The sequence below is a fragment of the Podarcis muralis genome, chromosome 16, assembly GCF_964188315.1.
Source record: "Podarcis muralis chromosome 16, rPodMur119.hap1.1, whole genome shotgun sequence".
Lineage (NCBI taxonomy): Eukaryota > Metazoa > Chordata > Lepidosauria > Squamata > Lacertidae > Podarcis > Podarcis muralis.
The window spans coordinates 40560863-40580206 of NC_135670.1; the positions used below are offsets into that span (position 1 = coordinate 40560863).

At 50.2% G+C, this 19344-nt stretch overlaps 2 protein-coding genes across 13 annotated transcripts in view; one reads left to right on the forward strand and one right to left on the reverse strand.

Moving 5' to 3' along the window:
* The window catches only part of KNTC1 (kinetochore associated 1), a 94949-nt gene extending 92285 nt beyond the window's left edge, over positions 1 to 2664 (forward strand). For 8 of the 11 annotated variants that reach the window (XM_077920049.1, XM_028711167.2, XM_028711170.2 and 5 more), the window contains 4 exons: positions 671 to 760; positions 1054 to 1556; positions 1677 to 1767; positions 2318 to 2664. In XM_077920049.1, the coding sequence (XP_077776175.1) occupies positions 671 to 760; positions 1054 to 1556; positions 1677 to 1767; positions 2318 to 2341 (708 nt within the window). In that variant the 3' untranslated portion in view covers positions 2342 to 2664. Of the gene's footprint in view, positions 1 to 670; positions 761 to 865; positions 1009 to 1053; positions 1557 to 1676; positions 1768 to 2317 lie in introns of all 11 variants that reach the window. The other 3 variants (XM_028711173.2, XM_077920050.1, XR_013390956.1) reach the window with 3 other exon arrangements.
* A 1772-nt stretch (positions 2665 to 4436) lies between these two features.
* ZNRF3 (zinc and ring finger 3) overlaps positions 4437 to 19344 on the reverse strand; it is a 69388-nt gene continuing 54480 nt past the window's right edge. The window contains exons 3-9 of one of the 2 annotated variants that reach the window (XM_028709155.2): positions 17441 to 17515; positions 17134 to 17265; positions 15286 to 15396; positions 13829 to 13996; positions 13092 to 13194; positions 11101 to 12780; positions 4437 to 10686 (exon numbers count right to left, since the gene is read on the reverse strand). In XM_028709155.2, coding sequence (XP_028564988.2) covers positions 10649 to 10686; positions 11101 to 12780; positions 13092 to 13194; positions 13829 to 13996; positions 15286 to 15396; positions 17134 to 17265; positions 17441 to 17515 — 2307 coding nt within the window. In that variant the 3' untranslated portion in view covers positions 4437 to 10648. Of the gene's footprint in view, positions 12781 to 13091; positions 13195 to 13828; positions 13997 to 15285; positions 15397 to 17133; positions 17266 to 17440; positions 17516 to 19344 lie in introns of both variants that reach the window. The other variant, XM_028709154.2, reaches the window with a different exon arrangement.

Below are 19344 nucleotides of genomic sequence, written 5' to 3' on the forward strand. Positions count from 1 at the left end.
GTCCCTATTGAATTTCATTTTGTTAGCTTGCGCCCAGTTCTTCAATCGGTTACGGTCATTTTGAATTCTGATTCTGTCTTCTGCAGCATTAGCTTCTCCTCCCAGTTTGGTGTCATCTGCGAATTTGATGAGCATCTTAATTCCTTTGTCCATATCATTTATAAAGACATTGAGCAACAATGGGCCCAGGACAGAACCATGCAGCACCCCACTTGTAACATTTTTCCAGGATGACGAGGAACCATTAATGGGTTCTCTTTGGGTTTGGTTAGTCAACCAGCTACAAATCCACCTAACAGTTACCTCGTTCAACCCCCATTTTACCAGCTTCCTCACAAGAATATCATGGGGGACTTTGTCAAAAGCCTTACTGAAATTAAGATGCAATATGTCTACAGCATTTCCCTGATCCACCAAGTTTGTGATAGCATTTTTAAAAAATGCCTCTTCTGCATGAAAGCTTCTACTGCAAAGAATGTCGACCTTAAGACCCTGCAAAACTTTTTGCTGCAATATTCAGTACAGCTCCTATATAGGATTTCATAGTTTGTGAAGCTATTATCCTTTGCAACCTCTTTGAACAAAAGTGCTGTAAGAATCAAGAATATTTCTGTAATGTTTGTTTGTTCTCAGATGCTTTAAAAGATTTGATCCTGTTTTTCCCCACCAGGGCTTCCTATCCTTATGTCAGCTTGGGACTGTGTTACTGCAAGCAGAGGAGCACATGAACCAGGGTATAGTAGCTGGCTTTGCCATACAGGTACCCCAATTTCAACCCTTTGGGACAAAATAGACAAAGACACAGTTGATTCTTTCTCGTAAGCCGTGGACCTAACTGTGGAATAACTCTTCTACTGCTTTGCAGATTAGATGTCTGATTTTAGACTACATCATAAATGAGAAGTGTGAAGAGTTTCTAACCTCAGAATACATTCCATTCTTGAAGTTGCAGGAGATTCACCCTGGGAAACTTAAAAGCTTGGTAGAAAAACTTGTAGAAAAGAATAGGTAAGTGAGTGCAGAATTCTCAAGTTTCATTTTTCTTTGTGCTAGGAGGGCCTAATCCTACTCTTCTCCACAACTGTGCCAAAGGATGTTCCCAAGCCTTTGCTTATACATGGAAGGGAGAGGTCTTGTTCATTTACAGTACCAGTGAGCCACGTGTGCATCAAATGTAAACAAGACACTGTAGCTCCTTTGTCGCTTCCTGGGCAAAGCAAGGGAGCAGCAGGCACACAGTGGAGGAGGAGGAAGCTGGTGGGCAGCTTGAGCACTCTTTCTCCCGAGGCAGATGATGGTGTGGAGAAGGCCAGGGGCGAAAATAAGCAGAGAGTGTATGCAATGCAGGAGGAGAAGGAGCCAGCAATGGCAGAGACAGCAGTGGGTGGATCCACCGCCCCTCCAGAGGTCCAGATCCGCTGCCCCGCCCCCCTGGCATGCTATGCTTCATGCAGTGGTTTGCCATGTGCGACATATGCAACAAACGCTGCATTGGATTGTTGTCTAAATGAATACACACCTCTTCCCGCACTCCCACTGCAAAAAAACCCCTACAGGTATTGTGATTTTAGAAAACACTTGCCTCTCTTCTCTCAGTATGCACTTTTTCTTTTTTGCATAGTTCAAAAATATTGATTTGTTTTCTGCTAACGACTGCGTGTATATGTTTTATGCAGGATGGATGATGCAGCAGCCCTAATAAAAGGGTATCTTAAAACATCTAGAACTCCTCTTCCAGAGGACAGGACATCTTCAGATGTTGTGAAGGTAATGAAACTTTTGTTAAAAAAAAGTCAACCCACCATTAGTTCTCCTGAAACGCTTTCTATCTATTGAGTTTTAAATTTGTATCCTGACCTTTGTTTCAAAGGAGCCAAGAGCATCAACCAAAATGATTGAACAAAGTCTGAGAGCATCTTAGCTGAAACACGTTAGGCCATATTTTGTGTGCATCTGCAGGAAACAAAACTGCCAGTCTGAAAATTAAGATTCAGTAACTAATGAATTCTCAACATTTTTATTATTATATCTATTTATAGCCTGCATTTTCTCCAGACCTGGCACAGAAGGTGGTTTACACAAATTAAAAGAACACAGATAAAAATGCAAAAAGCTAAAAATAGTCAAAAAGCAATTAAACAAATGTCTTTTATAATCTTTTATATGCTTTATCTTTTTGTATTTTATCTGTGTTGTTTTATGTAAGCCGCCTAACAGATGCAAATGTCTAATAGACATAGAATAACATACATACTTAGTACACATTCTGTTTCTTATAGAAAACTGAGTGGCTGGTAATTTCTTTTTCTTCCTTCAGATGTACTTCAACAAGCTGGCGTAGAAGTCTTGTCATTCATATATATGCAGAAAGCCGTTTATGAGGTCTCATTATCCTGTATAGCTATGCTTTTTGTATTTTACTTGGCTCTGTATTTAATTTGCACCAAAAATTCACTAAAAATAACTGTTACAAATCTTGTTTGAGATTTCTCTGCTTATGAAGAGAGAAACTTTGCCTAAAATCAAGGCAGCCCTAAGTTTCAGGGAATTACTGCATCCTTGTTGCACTTTGAAATTATTTGCAAATCCTATGATACTTTGATATCAAGACTGTTTTTAAACTGCTTTTATTTCAGTGCAGATAAATCTGACATTAAACCCCAACATGGCAACCAGAGTGTTTTGTCACGAGCCTGACACAAGCTAAGGGGTATTTCACCCACCCAAGTAATTCCACTGTCATTTCAAGATGGCAGTCAACTTTCCCCCAAGCCCTACCCCCCGGCCACTGCTCAACATATCACCAGACATCTCTGCAGCAGCAGTTCCAAGCTTCAGGCTGTTGTTTGGTGCAGCAACAGTGCACAAGGCCTTGCGCTGGATGGAATTACAATATGGACTTGTACTTTTTCAGGTTTTGTGAGGCTTCTCCCTTAGCTATTGAAAAAATATAGTCACCTCTCTTTTCTCCTGGTTTTCAATCCATTGGCTTAAGGAACCACTGAAATACAGTGGTACCTCGGGTTACTTATGCTTCAGGTTACATCCACTTCAGGTTACAGACTCCGCTAACCCAGAAATAGTACCTTGGGTTAAGAACTTTGCTTCAGGATGAGAACAGAAATTGTGCGGTGGCAGCAGCAGGAGGTCCCATTAGCTAAAGTGGTATCTCAGGTTAAGAACAGTTTCAGATTAAGAACGGACCTCCAGAACAAATTAAGTACGTAACCAGAGGTACCACTGTACACTCAGTAGAATTTAATTTTCTGTCTAATATGTGAGACTTGGTTATTTCCTGCACATGAGGGTAGATTTGCAGTGGATTTAAGAGCACCTCCACCTTGCTTGGAAAAAGCCTTGCACTTCAAGGACGGCAAGCAAACGAGATGCGCTCTCCACTGCTACAAGACACTATGACATATGTGGTCAGGCCTCAGATTTTCAGCTCTTCTAAGGCCCCCTTGCTTGGCCAGATCAGCCTGGAAACTTTCAGGCTCAGGTGACGTTTATCCCAATATTGCTTTCTACCTGTCCTGTACATTCGTCCCCCAGTATCATGGTTTCTTCAACTAGGATAGAGAGCCACATACGTTAATCTCAGCAAAGGAATCCCAGCCCAAAACAGCCCCAACCTCAAGGAAGAAGACAGAAACAGAAAGCTTAAGTGTGACCAATTCTTATGTTCTTATATTGCTGGACAATGAGCCCATTTGGATGGGGTGAGAGAGAGGTCACTTCCAACATCTCTCTGTTCCACACTGAATAAATTTATGTTGCCATTTCTATGCTATTTAACATAATTCTTTCTCTCTTGGAGGGAGACTCACGGCCAAGAATAGACTCCAAAATGGCCACATGGCTGAGGTCCCCCCCCCCCCGTGCAATTCAGCATCTGGAAGATTCGAGAAATTCGTAACATGACTAGCTCCCTTTCTGGTGCATTCATCCACTGAGTGTAAAAGAAGAGAGGATGGAGACCTCTTTCAAGTTAATGTCACGAGTCCTGCTTCTAGCAGCAATCAGACATGGAGCTGCAGTGACATCAGAGGATAAGCTGGTTCAGGGCTCAGACCTGCTGCTGGACGTAGGGTGACCCCCCCCCCACCTGAGCTGTTGGACAGGAGCCTCCCAGACTACCAGGGTCTATAAGGACCAGAGCCCCTCCCGCCACCCATGACCAGTCTGGCAATGCCGGGCTTTTTCAGAAGGGAGGCTGCAGTGTGCCTGCCTTCAGGCCAGAGGTTGGCTGCCCTTCAAGGCTGAAGGCTCTCAAAGCAGGGGAGCCTGGTGCCAGAGGCATCCAAGGTGCCTGCCTGCCTGCCTTTCTGCTCCCTCAGTGCTCCCCTCAGCCCAGCAACCTTTGACCAGACGTGCCTCTTTTTCTGTGGGATCCCAGTCTCGGATCAGAACATGACAAAAACTGTATTTCAGATGTATTTCAAGTTAGACAATAAAACTGTATTGAAGGGAGGGGGGTTAAACAGACATTTGTACACTTTTGTTACAAAACTGTAGAGCTACAATTTGTTGTAAAATCACTTTTTGGTCGGCAAACATTGCAAAATCTTTGTGTGCAATTACTGTGTATTTACAGGCTTCCTGTTAGTGATTTTCAATTATTATTATTATTATTATTATTATTATTATTATTTAGACAATAACATCACACACTCAACATAGGACATGGCTTAAGATAAATATATTAGTAAATAAATATTCTGAGAACATCTTTCCATAAATGAAATGTGCTGCTATACATATACAGAATGTACACAAATTGTTTCATAGCCTTAGAAACATTAAAAATAGTAATGGAGAAAGAGCCCTTTAACCATATTACAAATCTTTACAGTACATTTTATACAAAACTGTTTTAAGTGCTACAGAAGTTTCATTTTCTTAAAAAAGTTTTTTTTTTAAATAGTGCCTCATGAGCCCATCAAATTGGCAACAATTAATTAAATAGGAAGGCATTTTGGATTAAAAACATCTATTGTACTGACCATTACAAAACCTTTGTCATGAAGCTCTAGGACGAGGAAATGAAGACATGCAGCAGCCAGAAACTGGAAGCACCCTTGTTACTGGGGGTGAGGAGCAAGCGAGGAGAGAGACTTTCTAACCCAGCTCTTCAGGTCCAACTGCAAAGTGTCCAAGGCACGCAAACTCCACAGAGGAGCCTGTTCCTGCCTTGATCCTGAGACTGACCTCAGGGCTGGGAAACCTGCTGTTGGGATTACACCCTCTCCTCGTCCCTGACCTCTGGCTGTCCTGGCTGGGGATGATGGAAGAAGCAGGAGACCCAACAACATCAGCAGGAGGCCACAAGTGCCCCATAACCAGGGTGCTTACCTGTTGCCACTTTCTGAGTGATTCCCCGCATTGTCACACTCAGGTGGGATCTTCACCTGTGCAGAAAGCATTTGGGAAGGGCTTAGAAGAGCTTGCAGCCCCTGCACTCAAGCAGGGAAGCTCCATGGCCACTGCACACCTCCGGCCTCTCCTGCCATTCCTTGGAGCAAGCCGCAGCCCCGATATAAGAGCCTGGCCTTCATTCAACAGGGAAGGAAAGTGGGTACAGAGGTGCATAGATGGCCACTCCAAAGAGTTCTGGTTCCTCCCGGAATGAAACTTGGCTGGTTCTGCGGCCTAGTCTCAGGGGTGAGTTCAGAGAGGGTGCGTCCTGTGAAGGGCACATCATATCTGTAGGCAGGCATCCTGAGAGGAGATGATGCCCCTGTCACGCAAGTCAGGCGATGAGGCCCTTAGGGAGAGGCTCCACAGACACTAGGTATTGCCATCAACCAGTACCCAAGTGAAGGCTATAAAGAGAAGGTCGGATTCTGGAGTGAGTCCTGAAGATTGATCTAAAATGAGGATCAACATAGAATGTTCCAGAAAGGAAAAGGCCACTCCCGATAAACACCAAGGCAAGACATCAGACCAACTAATCATTGCTCAAGTGGGGCAGGCAAGCTCACTGGACTTTGTAGCATGTCTTTTGCCCAATGAGGGTTAGCTTTCAGTTACCTAAAGTTGCCAATGTAGACTTCCCCCACAGAAAAGCAAATCTCAATTACCGGTAGAACATGAGAGACTTAATCTCATGGTCATGTGTTAGAGGCCCACATTAGGCAAAACATTCCTGCATTGCAGGAGGTTGGACTAGATGAAGAGCAAAAAGTAATCAACTCCCAGGCTCTGGAGGATCTGAAATTGGCCTGAATACCCCAGGGGTGTTTTCAAGTTTGTCTCTGAAATGCAAAGAAGTGTACTGACCATCAAGGTGGTCCAAACAATCCTGGAAGGGCTTAAACATGCTCAGGTTGGACACTGAGCAGAAAAGATCTGTTCGTTGTCTGGTGCTTTGAGCCTTAATTCTGTGTATCCTTCATAGCTTGGGAGCTGAAACACTGCTAGAAGACAGATGCCAGATTGTCAGACCTCATGGACAAGATTCTAAGAAAGTGCTAGTGATAGAAATCAGTGCAAGACAGAAAAGTGGGTAACAACCACTGAACCTGTTTAAGGGTAGTAGAAGGCACTCAAAATGGATCTACCCAATGACTGCTAAGGATCAGAGGCAGTGCCTGAGCATTGCTAGCAAACAAAGGGAAGTGTGAAAAATGGAGGGTAGAGTTTGGCATCAGATGCTGACACCCAGTTTTGTGTCCAGTTCTGGGCACCACAGTTCAAGAAGGACACTGACAAACTGGAACGTGTCCAGAGGAGGGCAACCAAAATGGTCAAAGGCCTGGAAACGATGCCTTATGAAGAACGGCTAAGGGAGCTGGGCATGTTTAGCCTGGAGAAGAGGAGGTTAAGGGGTGATATGATAGCCATGTTCAAATATATAAAAGGATGTCACATAGAGGAGGGAGAAAGGTTGTTTTCTGCTGCTCCAGAGAAGTGGACACGGAGCAATGGATCCAAACTACAAGAAAGAAGATTCCACCTAAACATTAGGAAGAACTTCCTGACAGTAAGAGCTGTTCGACAGTGGAATTTGCTGCCAAGGAGTGTGGTGGAGTCTCCTTCTTTGGAGGTCTTTAAGCAGAGGCTTGACAACCATATGTCAGGAGTGCTCTGATGGTGTTTCCTGCTTGGCAGGGGGTTGGACTCGATGGCCCTTGTGGTCTCTTCCAACTCTATGATTCTATGATTCTATAGCACATCATTAGCATGCAGACTGTTAAAACTTCTGGTACTAAGCTGCCAGCTGGGTAGTGTGTTATGGTTAACACTCCAGGAGCGTTCTTATCAACTGGGTGCATTGCCCACATGACCCAGGTATTTTCCTTTGATCTGTGCTCTGTGGGGGCTGAGCTCTCTCTGGAGAGCAGTCTGTCTGAGAATGTGAGCAAGGTAGTTTTGTTTTTGTTAGAGGCAGAAGCTGCAAGCATGCAGCTAGATTCTGCAGGTTTTTCTTTGCTGTTTGTTATGCTTCTAAATAGTGTTAGAATAGAAGTACTGGTGCCGAGCTGAGTTATCGAAGACACCACGTCGACACAGACAAGCCATTTTACACTGCGAATGAACTCCGCTATTATCCGGCAACTGAGGAGAGTGGCAGCGCGCGAGTGGAAGCGTGTGGGTGCCACTGGAGTTTGTCGTAGTGGCAATAAATCACATTTATTGCAGGGCCGTTGCAGCAGGCTCAGTGGGTCAAAGGATTAACGACCCACAAACTTTAACATAGTGAAATGAATTCACCCCTCTTCTAATATCTAATATCTTCTTCTAATATCTTCATAGATATTAATCATTCAGAAATGACCCAGGTACCAAGACTGCAGAATTCATTTAAGTTCTAGAGCAGGGACCAGATCTGCTGCTGTTTGCAGAAGTCCACAAGATTATCTACACAGGTGTGCTGGGTTCCAAGGCCCAGGCTAGATCATTCCCACAAACCAGTAATGTTTGCTAGAAACTGCCCTTATGCAAGATGCATCTGTATGGTTCCTGGTATGCATTGAGATGCCATCTATAAAGGTACAAGATCCAGACAATGTCCTTTGTGTTAAAGCATCTATACTGCATGTGCTGTGTGTCCAGGCACCCAGGGGGTTAGTATACCAAGACCACAAGCAACCTGTGGTGGGAATAAATCTGTATCTCTGCCTGGTACGAAGACTTGGATGAAATGCCAGGACTCCGTTATCATCCATTCAGAGAGACAAGAAGGTGCCTGCATTTAAACCACATGCCTCAAGTACAAAGAGGAAACCAGAGTGTCCTAGGTACCAAGATTGTCTGTACTGAGGATGCTCGTTACTGAGGATTGATCAGTGTGAGGCTGGCTGCACACGTTTTTCAGCACCAAGCTGAGGAGGGTGAACTGTGGAGTCATCGTGGATATGGAAGTCTCAGTCATCACTGGAAATGATGACACACTGGCTCTAGGCTGCCCAAAGCACGAGTTGTGAATGGAGGTGTCTGAGCATCCCAAAAAAACAGATTGCTGGGCCGACTGAGGAAGGCAAAAACTGAGGTTGGAACCGATCATTGTGCAGTTTTGGGGATATGACAGTTCTTGCTATCAGCCTTGTGCCATTTTGAGCTCAAACACTGTTGGCCCCAGTCGGTATCATCACAAAACTTGGGGATTGACAAACCTGGCAGCACTTGGATGGGATACAAACAGGAGTTGAGGCAACAGCCTTCAGCAAGATGGTCACCCAACATAGAGAACTGTGGCTGGGCAGGGGCCACAACAGGGTTCAGCCCCATGTTCCCTTCTGAAAAACCTTCCTGAGATGGACCTCAGCGGAGCACATTTCTGCCAGGCACAGGGGGTGTTCCCACTTGAAAGTGGCACCCTGTAAAGTGCAGAAGCCACAATTTTGGACATTAAAAAAATGAAGGCAAAACCATGGATTCCTGCATTGCAAGGGGGTTGGACTAGATGACCCTGAGGGTCATTTCCAACTCTATAATTCTATGAAAGCAGATAGAAACTGAGGTACTCAAAAAGGAAAGTTTCCAAATTCAGTTCCTTCTCTCCTTTCTCGCTTTGGATGACACACATATATTCAATGACAGGAAATAAAGTGAAATGAAATATATTTTGAGGATAAATATTTGTAAAGAGAGAGAGAGGGAGAGAGTCTTGCTTGAAAAGAAACTGAGGAGAAAGTGGAGCCCCCTGACTTGAGGAAGTCAGCTGGCACAGGGGTCCCCCCACTCTGGAACAGGGCTGCAAGCTCTTCTAAGCTCCAGAACCTTCTGGAATGCTGCTGTGTGGTTGCAGATCCTGCCTACGTCACAGCAGAGATCATAAGAGCATGAGGCGAGGAGTCCCATGGGCCAGGCCCTCACCTTGGCTTTGATCTCATATGCAGAAATCAAAACAGAACCCATTTTCCTTCCCTGTGCTCCCCTTGCACACACAAACACACGGCTGAGAGGGACTGCAGCTCACCAGGGAACTTCACTTGGTGAACGTGTACAATGCTGAGTTAATAATTACTGATGGGTAAAACACTAGGGTCTGTTCGTTTAACCTAGAACAGGTTAAGAGCTCTTTGAAATTTATACTATTCAAGCTTTATTTTTATTTTCATGAGCTGGGCACAAATGGAGAGGTTAGGTACCTTTCTGAATCACACAGTGCCATTGGTTTTAGTAAATTAAACTGAGGCTGGGGCAGGGAGAGAGTTCTAGGCACATTCCATTAAGAAAACATTAAACACCCTCCTCCCACAATCCACATTTTGGACACAGTTTAGCAAAATGTCCATCACAGACATCACAGAGAAGATAGAAGCAGCCCGCATACAGCATGCATCCACAGACCCCAAACAGTGGCATTCCCTGAGGTCCTGCCCACGCAGACCAGGTGCCCTTTGGAATCATGCCTATGGGAGACAGAAGCCATTGTTTCCACAGGAAACGATTAACAATTGGAAGCAAGTGACAACATGCATCAACAGAAAAAGAGGGAGGGATCTCTGCCTGCCGGGGCATGAGCGCAGGCAGGCACAAGGCACGGGCCTCAGAGCAGTGGCAGCAACCATCTCTGCAGCAGCGGACACAAGGCAGGGCTTAGGTCCAGCCTTAACCAACACACCCCTCGGAAGAGCAGCACCAGGCTCCCGCATCATCCCCCAAAGCCCTTTCCTGTTTCAGAAGACCCCTGAGATTACTGCGGCAGGTGTGCTCCTTGGAAACATTCATTGGTCCCCCGACCCCTCATCTTCTGGGGGCAGGTGAAGCTATCCTGGAAGGTGCTATGCTCCAGAACGCTCCTGACTGCTGCCCCCAACTCCTTGACTGGTGCTGGACTGGCTGTGAGGAGGAAGGGGCACTCCGCAGCCAGCCTGCTTTCCCTGCCCCCTCGCAGCCATCCTCATTGCTGCCACTCCTTTGGACTTCTTTTGCTTCAAGGTGCCGTTTGCTTTCTAAGGCAGGCCCAGATGATCTCTGCAGGCAGCGGGGCTTGATGGCCCTCTCTGGGCTCCTGCCCAGCTGCAGGAGGTGGCAGAAGTGGCACGGTGGCTTGTTACAAACACTTTGTGGCATAGAGGCTGCAATGCACACTGCGGAAGGTGCCTTCTCCAGTTGACCACTTCAATGGGTGAGCAAAAGCTAAAGACAATTTTGAAGTCCAGCAGAGATTGCGAGGCACAAAGACAGGCTCCTGCTCTCATTAGTCACCAACCTGGCCTGGGCCTGGAGGATCACAGCCTGAAAAGACAAAGGAAGTGCCTCGAGTAGGCAGCCAGAGGGGAGGGCTTCCACAGCAACTACAAGCGGCTGAAATGTAGCAACCCACAGTTTAGCCAAATCTGCTTCCCTGGAAGCCCCACACCCTGTGCAGTAGCGTCCGTTCCTTCTTTCTGCTTGGGACCTTGCCATGGGTTGTGTGCTCCTGCATGCACAAAGGCAGGTGTCAAAGTGACACGCCACCCCACCCCACCGCCCCACCGCCAGCACACTGCCAGCAGGGCCAGGTAAGAGCCTGGCAGGCTGCTCTGCCCAACGTCCAGCAGGAACACATTTCAGAGTTCGCCATCCCTCATGAAGCATCTATGCAGATTAAAGAGCTGGTGTCCCACCTGCAACACCTTTCCTGCACACCTGCTGGAGCTGCTGACTTACCCCCCATCTGGGTGCCTCCTGCTGCTGCCGCCTCAGGACAGCTCAGGAGGGGGCTGGGAAAGAGCCCCAGGGCTTCTCCTTGCAGTAAGTCCCCCGGCTGATCCTGCAACAGCTCTCTGTGGGCCTCCCCTGGACCCAGGCAGAGTTGGTTTGCGGCTGCTGTTCCACGTGGCTCCTCCCAAGAGCGGCTGCTGCCTCGGTGGCAATCCGTGTGAGGCAGGGGCAGCTCACAGTCCCGGTCCTCGGGAATTATGGAGATGCGCTGACCCAGGTCACATCCCCCCACGTAGCAGCCTGGCAAGGCAGAGGAGTCCTCTGGGCACGGCGTGTACTGCACGTTGACAGCATAGTCCTCGGCGGCATAGCAGCCAGGCTGAGTCAGGCAGCTGTTGCTGGCCACCTGCTTCTCTTCATAGAAGCAACAGGGCACAGCCTCGCATGTCCCCCCCTCTGTCCTAATACTGTACAGATCTTGGCTTCTTCCTGCCTGCGGCTCTCGCCCAGAGCCACACCCTGCCCAAAGAGGCGGCCCAAGAAGCAGCATGCTGCACTCAGCTGCCCTGCCCAGCGACTCCCGGGGTGCAGGAGGGGCCTCAAAGCAGCAGGCGCAAGCTGGCTCCCGGAGTCCTCTGCAGGTCCGGCTGGCTCCCCCCGCCAGGCCCTCTAGCCCTCCCCCCTCGGGGATGGTGCCTGGAGGCTCCCGGTGCTCTAGCGAGGAGTTGCTGCTGTAGTTCATCTCCAGGCTGCAGTTGGAGAGCTGGTCCCCTGCAGAAGTGGCCAGCACAGGCAGGCAGTCGCCATCCACCACGTTTGGAGCAGGGGGCCCTTCCAGAAGAACCATGGTCCCTCTGCTTGCCCCACCCACCTCACCCCCCCGACAGGGACTTTTGCTGCGGTAGATGTACGGGTCATAGTCACTGCTCAGGGAGCTGCGGAAGGTGGAGCAGCTCCCATAGACTCCCTGGTTGCTGACCTCGGTGCAGTCCACCACGGAGTCGCTGGAGGAGCAATGGCAGGGGCCCGAGCTGCTGCCGCTGCTGCTGCTGCTATCGCTCCCAGGGCCGTCGGCCAGGTAGCCGCTGCAGACGGAGCGGTGGCCGTGGTAGCAGCTGAAACTGGAGGTGCTGCCGCTCTCCAGGCGGGAGGAAGGCGCAACGTGGACCACAGGGGCGAAGAGCCTGCCGCTGCCGCCCCCACCGCCCACAGGCTGGAAGGCATGCGAGGGGCCCTTGGCAGCGACGCCCAGGGGCAGCTGTCCATTCTGCTCTGGGTAGCTAAGGCCTTGGAAATAGTAGTGCTGGAACATGGTCTCGTACTGGGAGAAGCAAGCTGGCTTGGAGAAGTGGTGGCTGCTGAACTTGGGCCTTCGGAAGGTGTGAATGGCTGGGTAGGCCCTGTGCTCCACCCCGCACTGGTGCGCGTTCAGAGCATGGTCCAAGTGGATGGGCTGGTAGCTCCGGAGGAAGGCCGGGGCCTCCCCGTGCCGGTCCACTGTCAGGACGGTAATAGGGTTCCCGTGGGGGTCCATGCTGGTTCGTGTGGGGTAAGTGGTGACCTGGCTGGCTCTGTGCACTCGGCCCGGGTAATGGACGGGCAGGATCATGCGCTGCTGGTGCTGACGGCTGCGCATCTGATTGGCAAGGTCGTCGCACACCTGGCCGGTGGCACCCTTCTTTTGCTCTGTGCAGAAAGATGAAAGACGAGTCAGAGAAGGCTCTTGCAGCAAGGGCACGGGGCACCTGCCCACCAGACGCCCCTGCAGACCACCCAAAGAACTCCAGGGGGGGAGAGGCTTCAACAAAGATGTCCTACCATGCTGGAAGGTGCATTTCCCCTCCCGTTCCAGCTCTACTCCCAAGTATTTGTCCATTTAGCCTTCCAGGGAGATGAGAGCAAGAGCCATCTCCCTTGGTGGGCAGGAATGGACCTCATCTTCCTCTTCCCCTGGAACACGTGCAGTGCTACAGAACACAGCAAGTGCCTGGACTCACCAATGATGTTGTGGCGGCAATGCGGGCAGGTGTGGTGCTGCAAAAGCCACGGGTCCACACACTTCCTGTGGAACCGATGAGCGCAGGGAATGACACGCAGCTCCTGTGGAAGCAAACGGGAGCTGAAGGGGTGGAAGCAGCCATGGACGGGGCCTTTGTCTAGCTGGCTTTTGGCTCATTCAGAAAAGCTCAGAGATTGGGCTGGATGCGGCTTCTCAAACCAGGACGACCAGGCGCACATCCTGGCAAGCTCAGGTGACAGGGAGATGCTCAGCCAGGTGCCCCCTCAAAGGGCAGCAAATGGTATGAATAGGGCCCAAAGCCCCTTTTCCTTGCAGAACAGGGCCCCCCCCCCTCCGCCATGCAGCCAGGAAGACTCTTGTGTTGCAAGCAGATGCCAGAGGCTCTCTTGTCACAGCACACTCAAGACACCCACCAACAGCAACAGGGAGGCCAGCTGCCTTGCTAGAAGCTTCTGATGAAAAGCAGCGCAGAAAGTGTTAACACCCTAGATCAGGGGTAGGCAAACTAAGATCCGGGGGCCGAATCCGGCCCAATCGCCTTCTCAATCTGGCCCACGTACGGTCCGGGAATCAGCGTGTTTTTACATAAGTAGAACGTGTCCTTTTATTTTAAATGCATCCCTGGGTTATTTGTGGGGCCTGCCTGGTGTTTTCGCATGAGTAGAACGTGTGCTTTTTCTATGGCAAAGAAAGGCCACCTGCTCTCTTTCTTACCTCCCCATCCAGGTACTTCTCGAGGCAAATGGCGCAGTCAGAGGTGGAGCTGCTGCTCAGCGTGTCCAGGGCCCCGCAGCTGCCTTCGCTGGGCCCTTTCAGCTTAGACTTGAACTTCCGTGTCTCCATCTTCTCAAGGGCCTGCACAGCAAGCCTGTTCATGGAATTCTGCAACAGGGGAAAGACAAGGGCATTCCTGGGATGCAGAAGCAGGGCAGCCCCATAGTGGCAGCCCCCATTCACTCAACCCCTGCATGACATTCTCAGCGCCAGGGTCAGGCCCAGGGGTAAAGCAATGGCTGGGCATGACACATGCCGTGAAGGGGGTGGGAGTGGACTTATCTCCTCCTTTCCACTGGGCCACAGTATGGACTTCCTCCAGATGTTAACGGAATCACAGAATGGTACAGATGGAAGGCACCCCCCAAGGGCCATCGCAACTAATCTCACGCTGCTGAGCCCCAGCTCCCCTCAGCAGCAGCTCATATGGCCAACGACCAAAGACAATGGGGATCTGAGGCCAACATCGGGGGGGGGGGCTGGAGCTGTTCCCCACCTCAAAGTAGTGCAATGCAGGGCCTGTTGCCTGCAGAGAGCCCATCCTGAAGCATGGAGGATCTGGGCAACACCCCTCCGGCACCGTGAGCCCCCACTGGTTGCATTTGCACTTGGGGCAAGCCTCCCTCCCTCCCCATTTAGGATGGCACTGACTGGCACTGACTGAGGATCCACATGCCATGAGGCTGTCCCTGCCAGCAACTCAGGCATGGCTGCCAATGGGACCCTCCAGGAAATGCAAGAGCAAGAGCAATCGACATTAGCACGTCAGGAAGGCTTTGAAATTACTACAAATGCATTTGCCAACAATGCCATAAACCTGCCTGTGCTAATTCAACCAACTCCCAAAACATAACCGAGGACATTTCCAAACTACATTGACCAGTCAAACGAAAGCAGAGGTGATCCTTTGAGGCCGCCTTCAGTTCCCAAGCCAGAAGAGGAGCCACTTTTCTTTTCACCCAGAGACTGTTTACCCCAGGGATCTTGACCAACCCTGCGTGTTTCTACCCGCTGCCTCCAGAAGGTGCCTTTTCCCCTCTTCCCTTTGAAATCCCTCGCCTTCTCCAGTTCTTTTTGTCTCCTTGCAGCCTGCTTTCCCACTGCAGGAGCCTCCATCAGGACAGGACTGGTGCTTCGGGCTTTGTTGAAATGGCAAGGAGGAAGCCAAGACTCCCGCCTGGCCCATTAAATTGGCCAGCCCTGGGCAGACTCTAGGCCCACCTCACAAAGCCAGAGGCAGCAGTAGGGCAGGTCTGCCCAGAAGGTCCCTCACACCCCAAGGCCAGCGGAGGCCAAAGCATTTCTTGCCAGGAAGCTGCCTGCTGCCACCTTTCCAGAGCAGCCTCTCTACTCCAGAGGAAGTGATTCACCTTCCCAGCCAGGCAGCTCTTACTTACCTGGCTCCGGCGCTGCTTCAGTTTGATCTTGACCAGAAGAACAAGGCACACGAGAGAGACCACCACGAAAAAGGCCAAGAAAATCCCCATGTCGAAGTATTCGGTAGGTTGCTTAGAAGAAAAATCAGGGAGAGGAGGAGGCAAGAGATGGACAAAGATCAGCAAGGTTAGCTTTTTTCCAGCTCAATGACATATGCCTTTTGGTTACATTCAAAGCAGGCAGAGATTTTTCAGCTGGCAGCAGCAGCTAACATGTAGAACTAAACTGGAACGGTTAAAGTTTGAGGTACGCCACACCCAAAAGACTCCAAAAGGAATCCCGAGGTTTCAGAGTTTGCTGAAAGCTTTCATAAGAAATTCTCCAGGGCTTGTGCATGCACAGAACCTGTTTCCTATTCCTCTGACAAGTGTGTCTGTTTGCAAAGATTTGTCCCTGGCTGGAAGTGAGCTGAATGCCAGGTGAAACCCCACCTCAGAGACCTGGTTCACAATCCTTGCCTCCTACGTGCCTTGGGCACAAAAGGTCTGGGTTCAATTCCTGACAACTTCAGGTAGCACTGGGAAAGATCTGTGGCTTGAAGAATCGCAGAGAAGCTCACTGCTCGGCAGCGTCAATGATACTAAACTAGATAGACCAAAGGTCTGACTCTGCATAAAATAGTTCTCTGTGCTCTCACTCTGTGAAAGGGAATTCTACATCCCAAAGCCTGGTGCTAATTCAGTCCATTTCTCTTCTGTGATGCATCAAGAGTTGAAATCAGCACCCTTCCCCATTACTAAAATCTCTGAGCAAACATTTTCATGACTGAATCAAGCCAGCTTTAGAAGAGGGCTTTCACATATGAAAGCCTCAACTTTTCATTGGGAAGTGATTTGCTCCTGTGAGATTAGTTTTCATGGAAAGGCGCTTTCAAAGACCCCACCCCACCCCCAATACAAGGACTTTGCCCATTCACTCGTGCCTTTTTGAGCAACCATCACCCACCTGCCCACCAAGACCCAATCCCCCTGCCCGGCCTCCTACTAGGAATTGCTATGTCCAGCTCCACAAGCCTCTGTCTGGGCTGGCGACTCTTTCTTCCACCAGCTACTGGCTTCAGGGCATCCACTGATAACTGTGGCCCTCTTCATTTGGAGGTGACAAGACTTCTTTCCCATGCAGCTGTTAACTGCAAGAGCCATTTCTAGAGCATGCCACTAGAAATGCAATTGCGTTGGATTTCATTAGGCTCTTCTGAAGGCAGGGGAGGGGGAGGGTGGCTGCTTTTAACTGTCTAGTACTAAGAGGTGAAAGGCCCTGAAGAATGTTTCTGGAAGCGTCGGCCAGCCGGAAGTGATATCTGTATGCTCAGCCTTCCCTGGAGCGAGGCAAGAGTGCCACTGGGGTCAAAATCTTACAGCTCAGCTTTGCCAAGATTTCCCTAAAAATGACCTTGACAAACTACACACTTCAGCTCCATTTGCAAAAAAGAGGAAGTGAGAAAAGAGGCAGAATTCTAACTTCAGAAGACCAGCCCTCCACCGATGCCATGAGGTCAGTCCAGTGGTGCGTCCTTGGGGGACCCTGGTCAGCACCTGAGCCAAACAACCAGAAAAGGGAGGAGGGAGAAAGGAAAATGGAGGAGGTGTTCTGGAGCATGTTGCAGTCTATTCAACTGGGGGGGAGGAATTATATTTTAATCTGAAGATTAATTTCCTAAACATTTCTATTATTTTTTGTTAACTTAAGGTTAAATACTAAGATCCCAGCTAGGCTTGCGGGGCTCTGCCCACCAGTTAGCAAGCTGCAATAAAGAAGGGGAGCAGCCCACAGAAAGCCCCTGACAGGGGCCTGCCGGGTCGCCTTACCGGTGGAGGCCGGTGCTGAATCCTGGCACGGGCAACCTTCTGCTTGTTGACAATGTTCATCAATTTGACAGCATCTGCTCCTTTCACATACACAATGGGCCTTTTCAGGGGGTCTTCCAAGCCCTGGTTCAACCTAGAACAAAATGGCGAAAGGTTAAGCTACTCCCCACAAATCAACCTTTTTCTGGCAAAGAAGCAGATTGCAGGGCTCACCAGGAAACAACAGTCCCCCATCAGCAGAGGACCAACAACTGTACAAACGAATGATGAGCACCCTCCCTTTCACAAGACACTTGATACTGCATACCTGGTCAATTGCATCTGGGTTCTCAGATACGTCAAAGATGACAGCTGTGGCCCCTCTTTGAACTGCCCGCTTGGCCTACAGGAAGTGGAGAGGGAAAGATGGAGGGAGAGACAGAAAGAGAATCAACTCCAGCCCCGCTTGCCTTCCCAGCCTGTCAACAGCAGCTCAAGGAGGAGGAAAAAATCCCCTCCCAAGAAACGCAGCTCCTTGCACTGGCCACAGAGGTCAGCCATGAGCTGGACAAACCTTCACTTGATGCCCCAAAGCGCTTTGGGCAGATCATCTCCAGTGGCAGGAACTGCCCCTCAAATCCCATGTCATCCGACACAAAGGCCACAAAGGCCGCTGCTCTTCAAAGGAAAACTCAACCCTCTGCAGTGTTGCATGAAGTCTTTCCCTTCCTCTCCGGCCTTTTGTGTAGTTTTGACCACACAAACTGTGCCCAACAACCTCATCCTTGTCCACCCCTCCTGAAAGGGCACAGTAGCCTAACCTACTTGGAGGGGGGGTGCAAAAAGGAGATCTCAAAGCACATCATTCTCAGAGCCACCCCGCCCCTGCCCATAAAACAACCCTGCCCGCCCCCCCATCTTCAACTCTTTGGGTCTGCTGCCGGAATAGTCCAGGGCAGTTATGCCAAGGCTGATGCCACCCCGACGATAGCTCCTCTGTTGAGTAAGGATGACACCCACACACACACCCCTACGCCTTTGCCCGGCTTGAGAGCCCCCAGCCCAGAGCGAGAGATTTGGGTGGCTTGCCCAGGCGGGGAGGCTCCACTCCTGCATTCCAGTGTGCTCCGCGCTCCACAGCTTCGCTGCAACTTGGCCTGACCTTCCAGGTTTCCCTGGCAGGAGATCAAAGCAGAGAAGCCACAAACACACCACAGAATGCAGAGTCCTCCTCCCTCCCTCCCTCTTCCATTTCCTCCTCTGCTCTGCTCTCAGGCAAGCTTGGAAGCCACAGGAGCAGCAGCAGCAGCATGGAGCAGGCTGGAGCCTCAGCCCCCCTCCATGCAACTTGGCGCAGGAGGAGGGATCTCTGCCAGCCCACCACCTGCTTGGGGGGGGGGGGGTGACGGGACTACACAGGTGGCTGCCTGCCTGCCTGCCCCACCGCAAGAAGGAAGAATAGGAAGAGGTGAAGGCCTTGCCCCTCCCCTCCCTGGCAGGGTAACTGAAGTGCAAAGAGGCCTTTGATAGCCCCCCCAGCAGCAGAGCCCAGATGAGATGTGGGGAAGAAGCTGAATCCCTGACTGAGATAGGCAAGTGGTGGTCCTTCACCTTCCATCCCTGGAGGGGGGCTGCTCTCCTCTGCCTGCAGCCCAGGTCTCCCTGTGGGTGGGCTATAGGTGAACCCCCCTTTAAAGAGGAGCTGGGTTGGCCAGCCTTCAAACAGAGGTGCTTGGAAAACTGCCTTCCCCAGGCCTTTTGACACTTGGCTCAAAGTATCCTGGACCCCAAATAAGTGAGAGCAGAGGAGGGGGGGGGGCTTGCGGCCCTCACACAGCCAGCTCCCCAGGGCTACTGACTCATGGTCAGGGTTCCCTTTCTGCTTTTATACCAGGGGCAGCAGCAGTTCTTAGGGCAGCATTTCCAGAGTTTTCCCATTGAAGGCAGCCTCAGCTCGCATTAGATACCTGCCACCTGGTACAAGACACAGAGCCTTGGAAGGAATGCCATCCATTTGTGCTGCTGCTTCAGGCGAAGGAGATTCCCTGGCAACCTCCAGAGCAGCACGGGGGGGGGGGGGCAGCTTGGCAGGTTTTTGCTCCAGGTCCAAAAAAGGAAAGGGGGGCAGTTGCACCCTGGGCTGCCCGCCATGCGCATGGATGGGCTGGACAAAAGCGGTGCCCTCTTTTCAAAGGCAGAATCTGGTCCCCCAAATGCTGCACGGACAAGGAG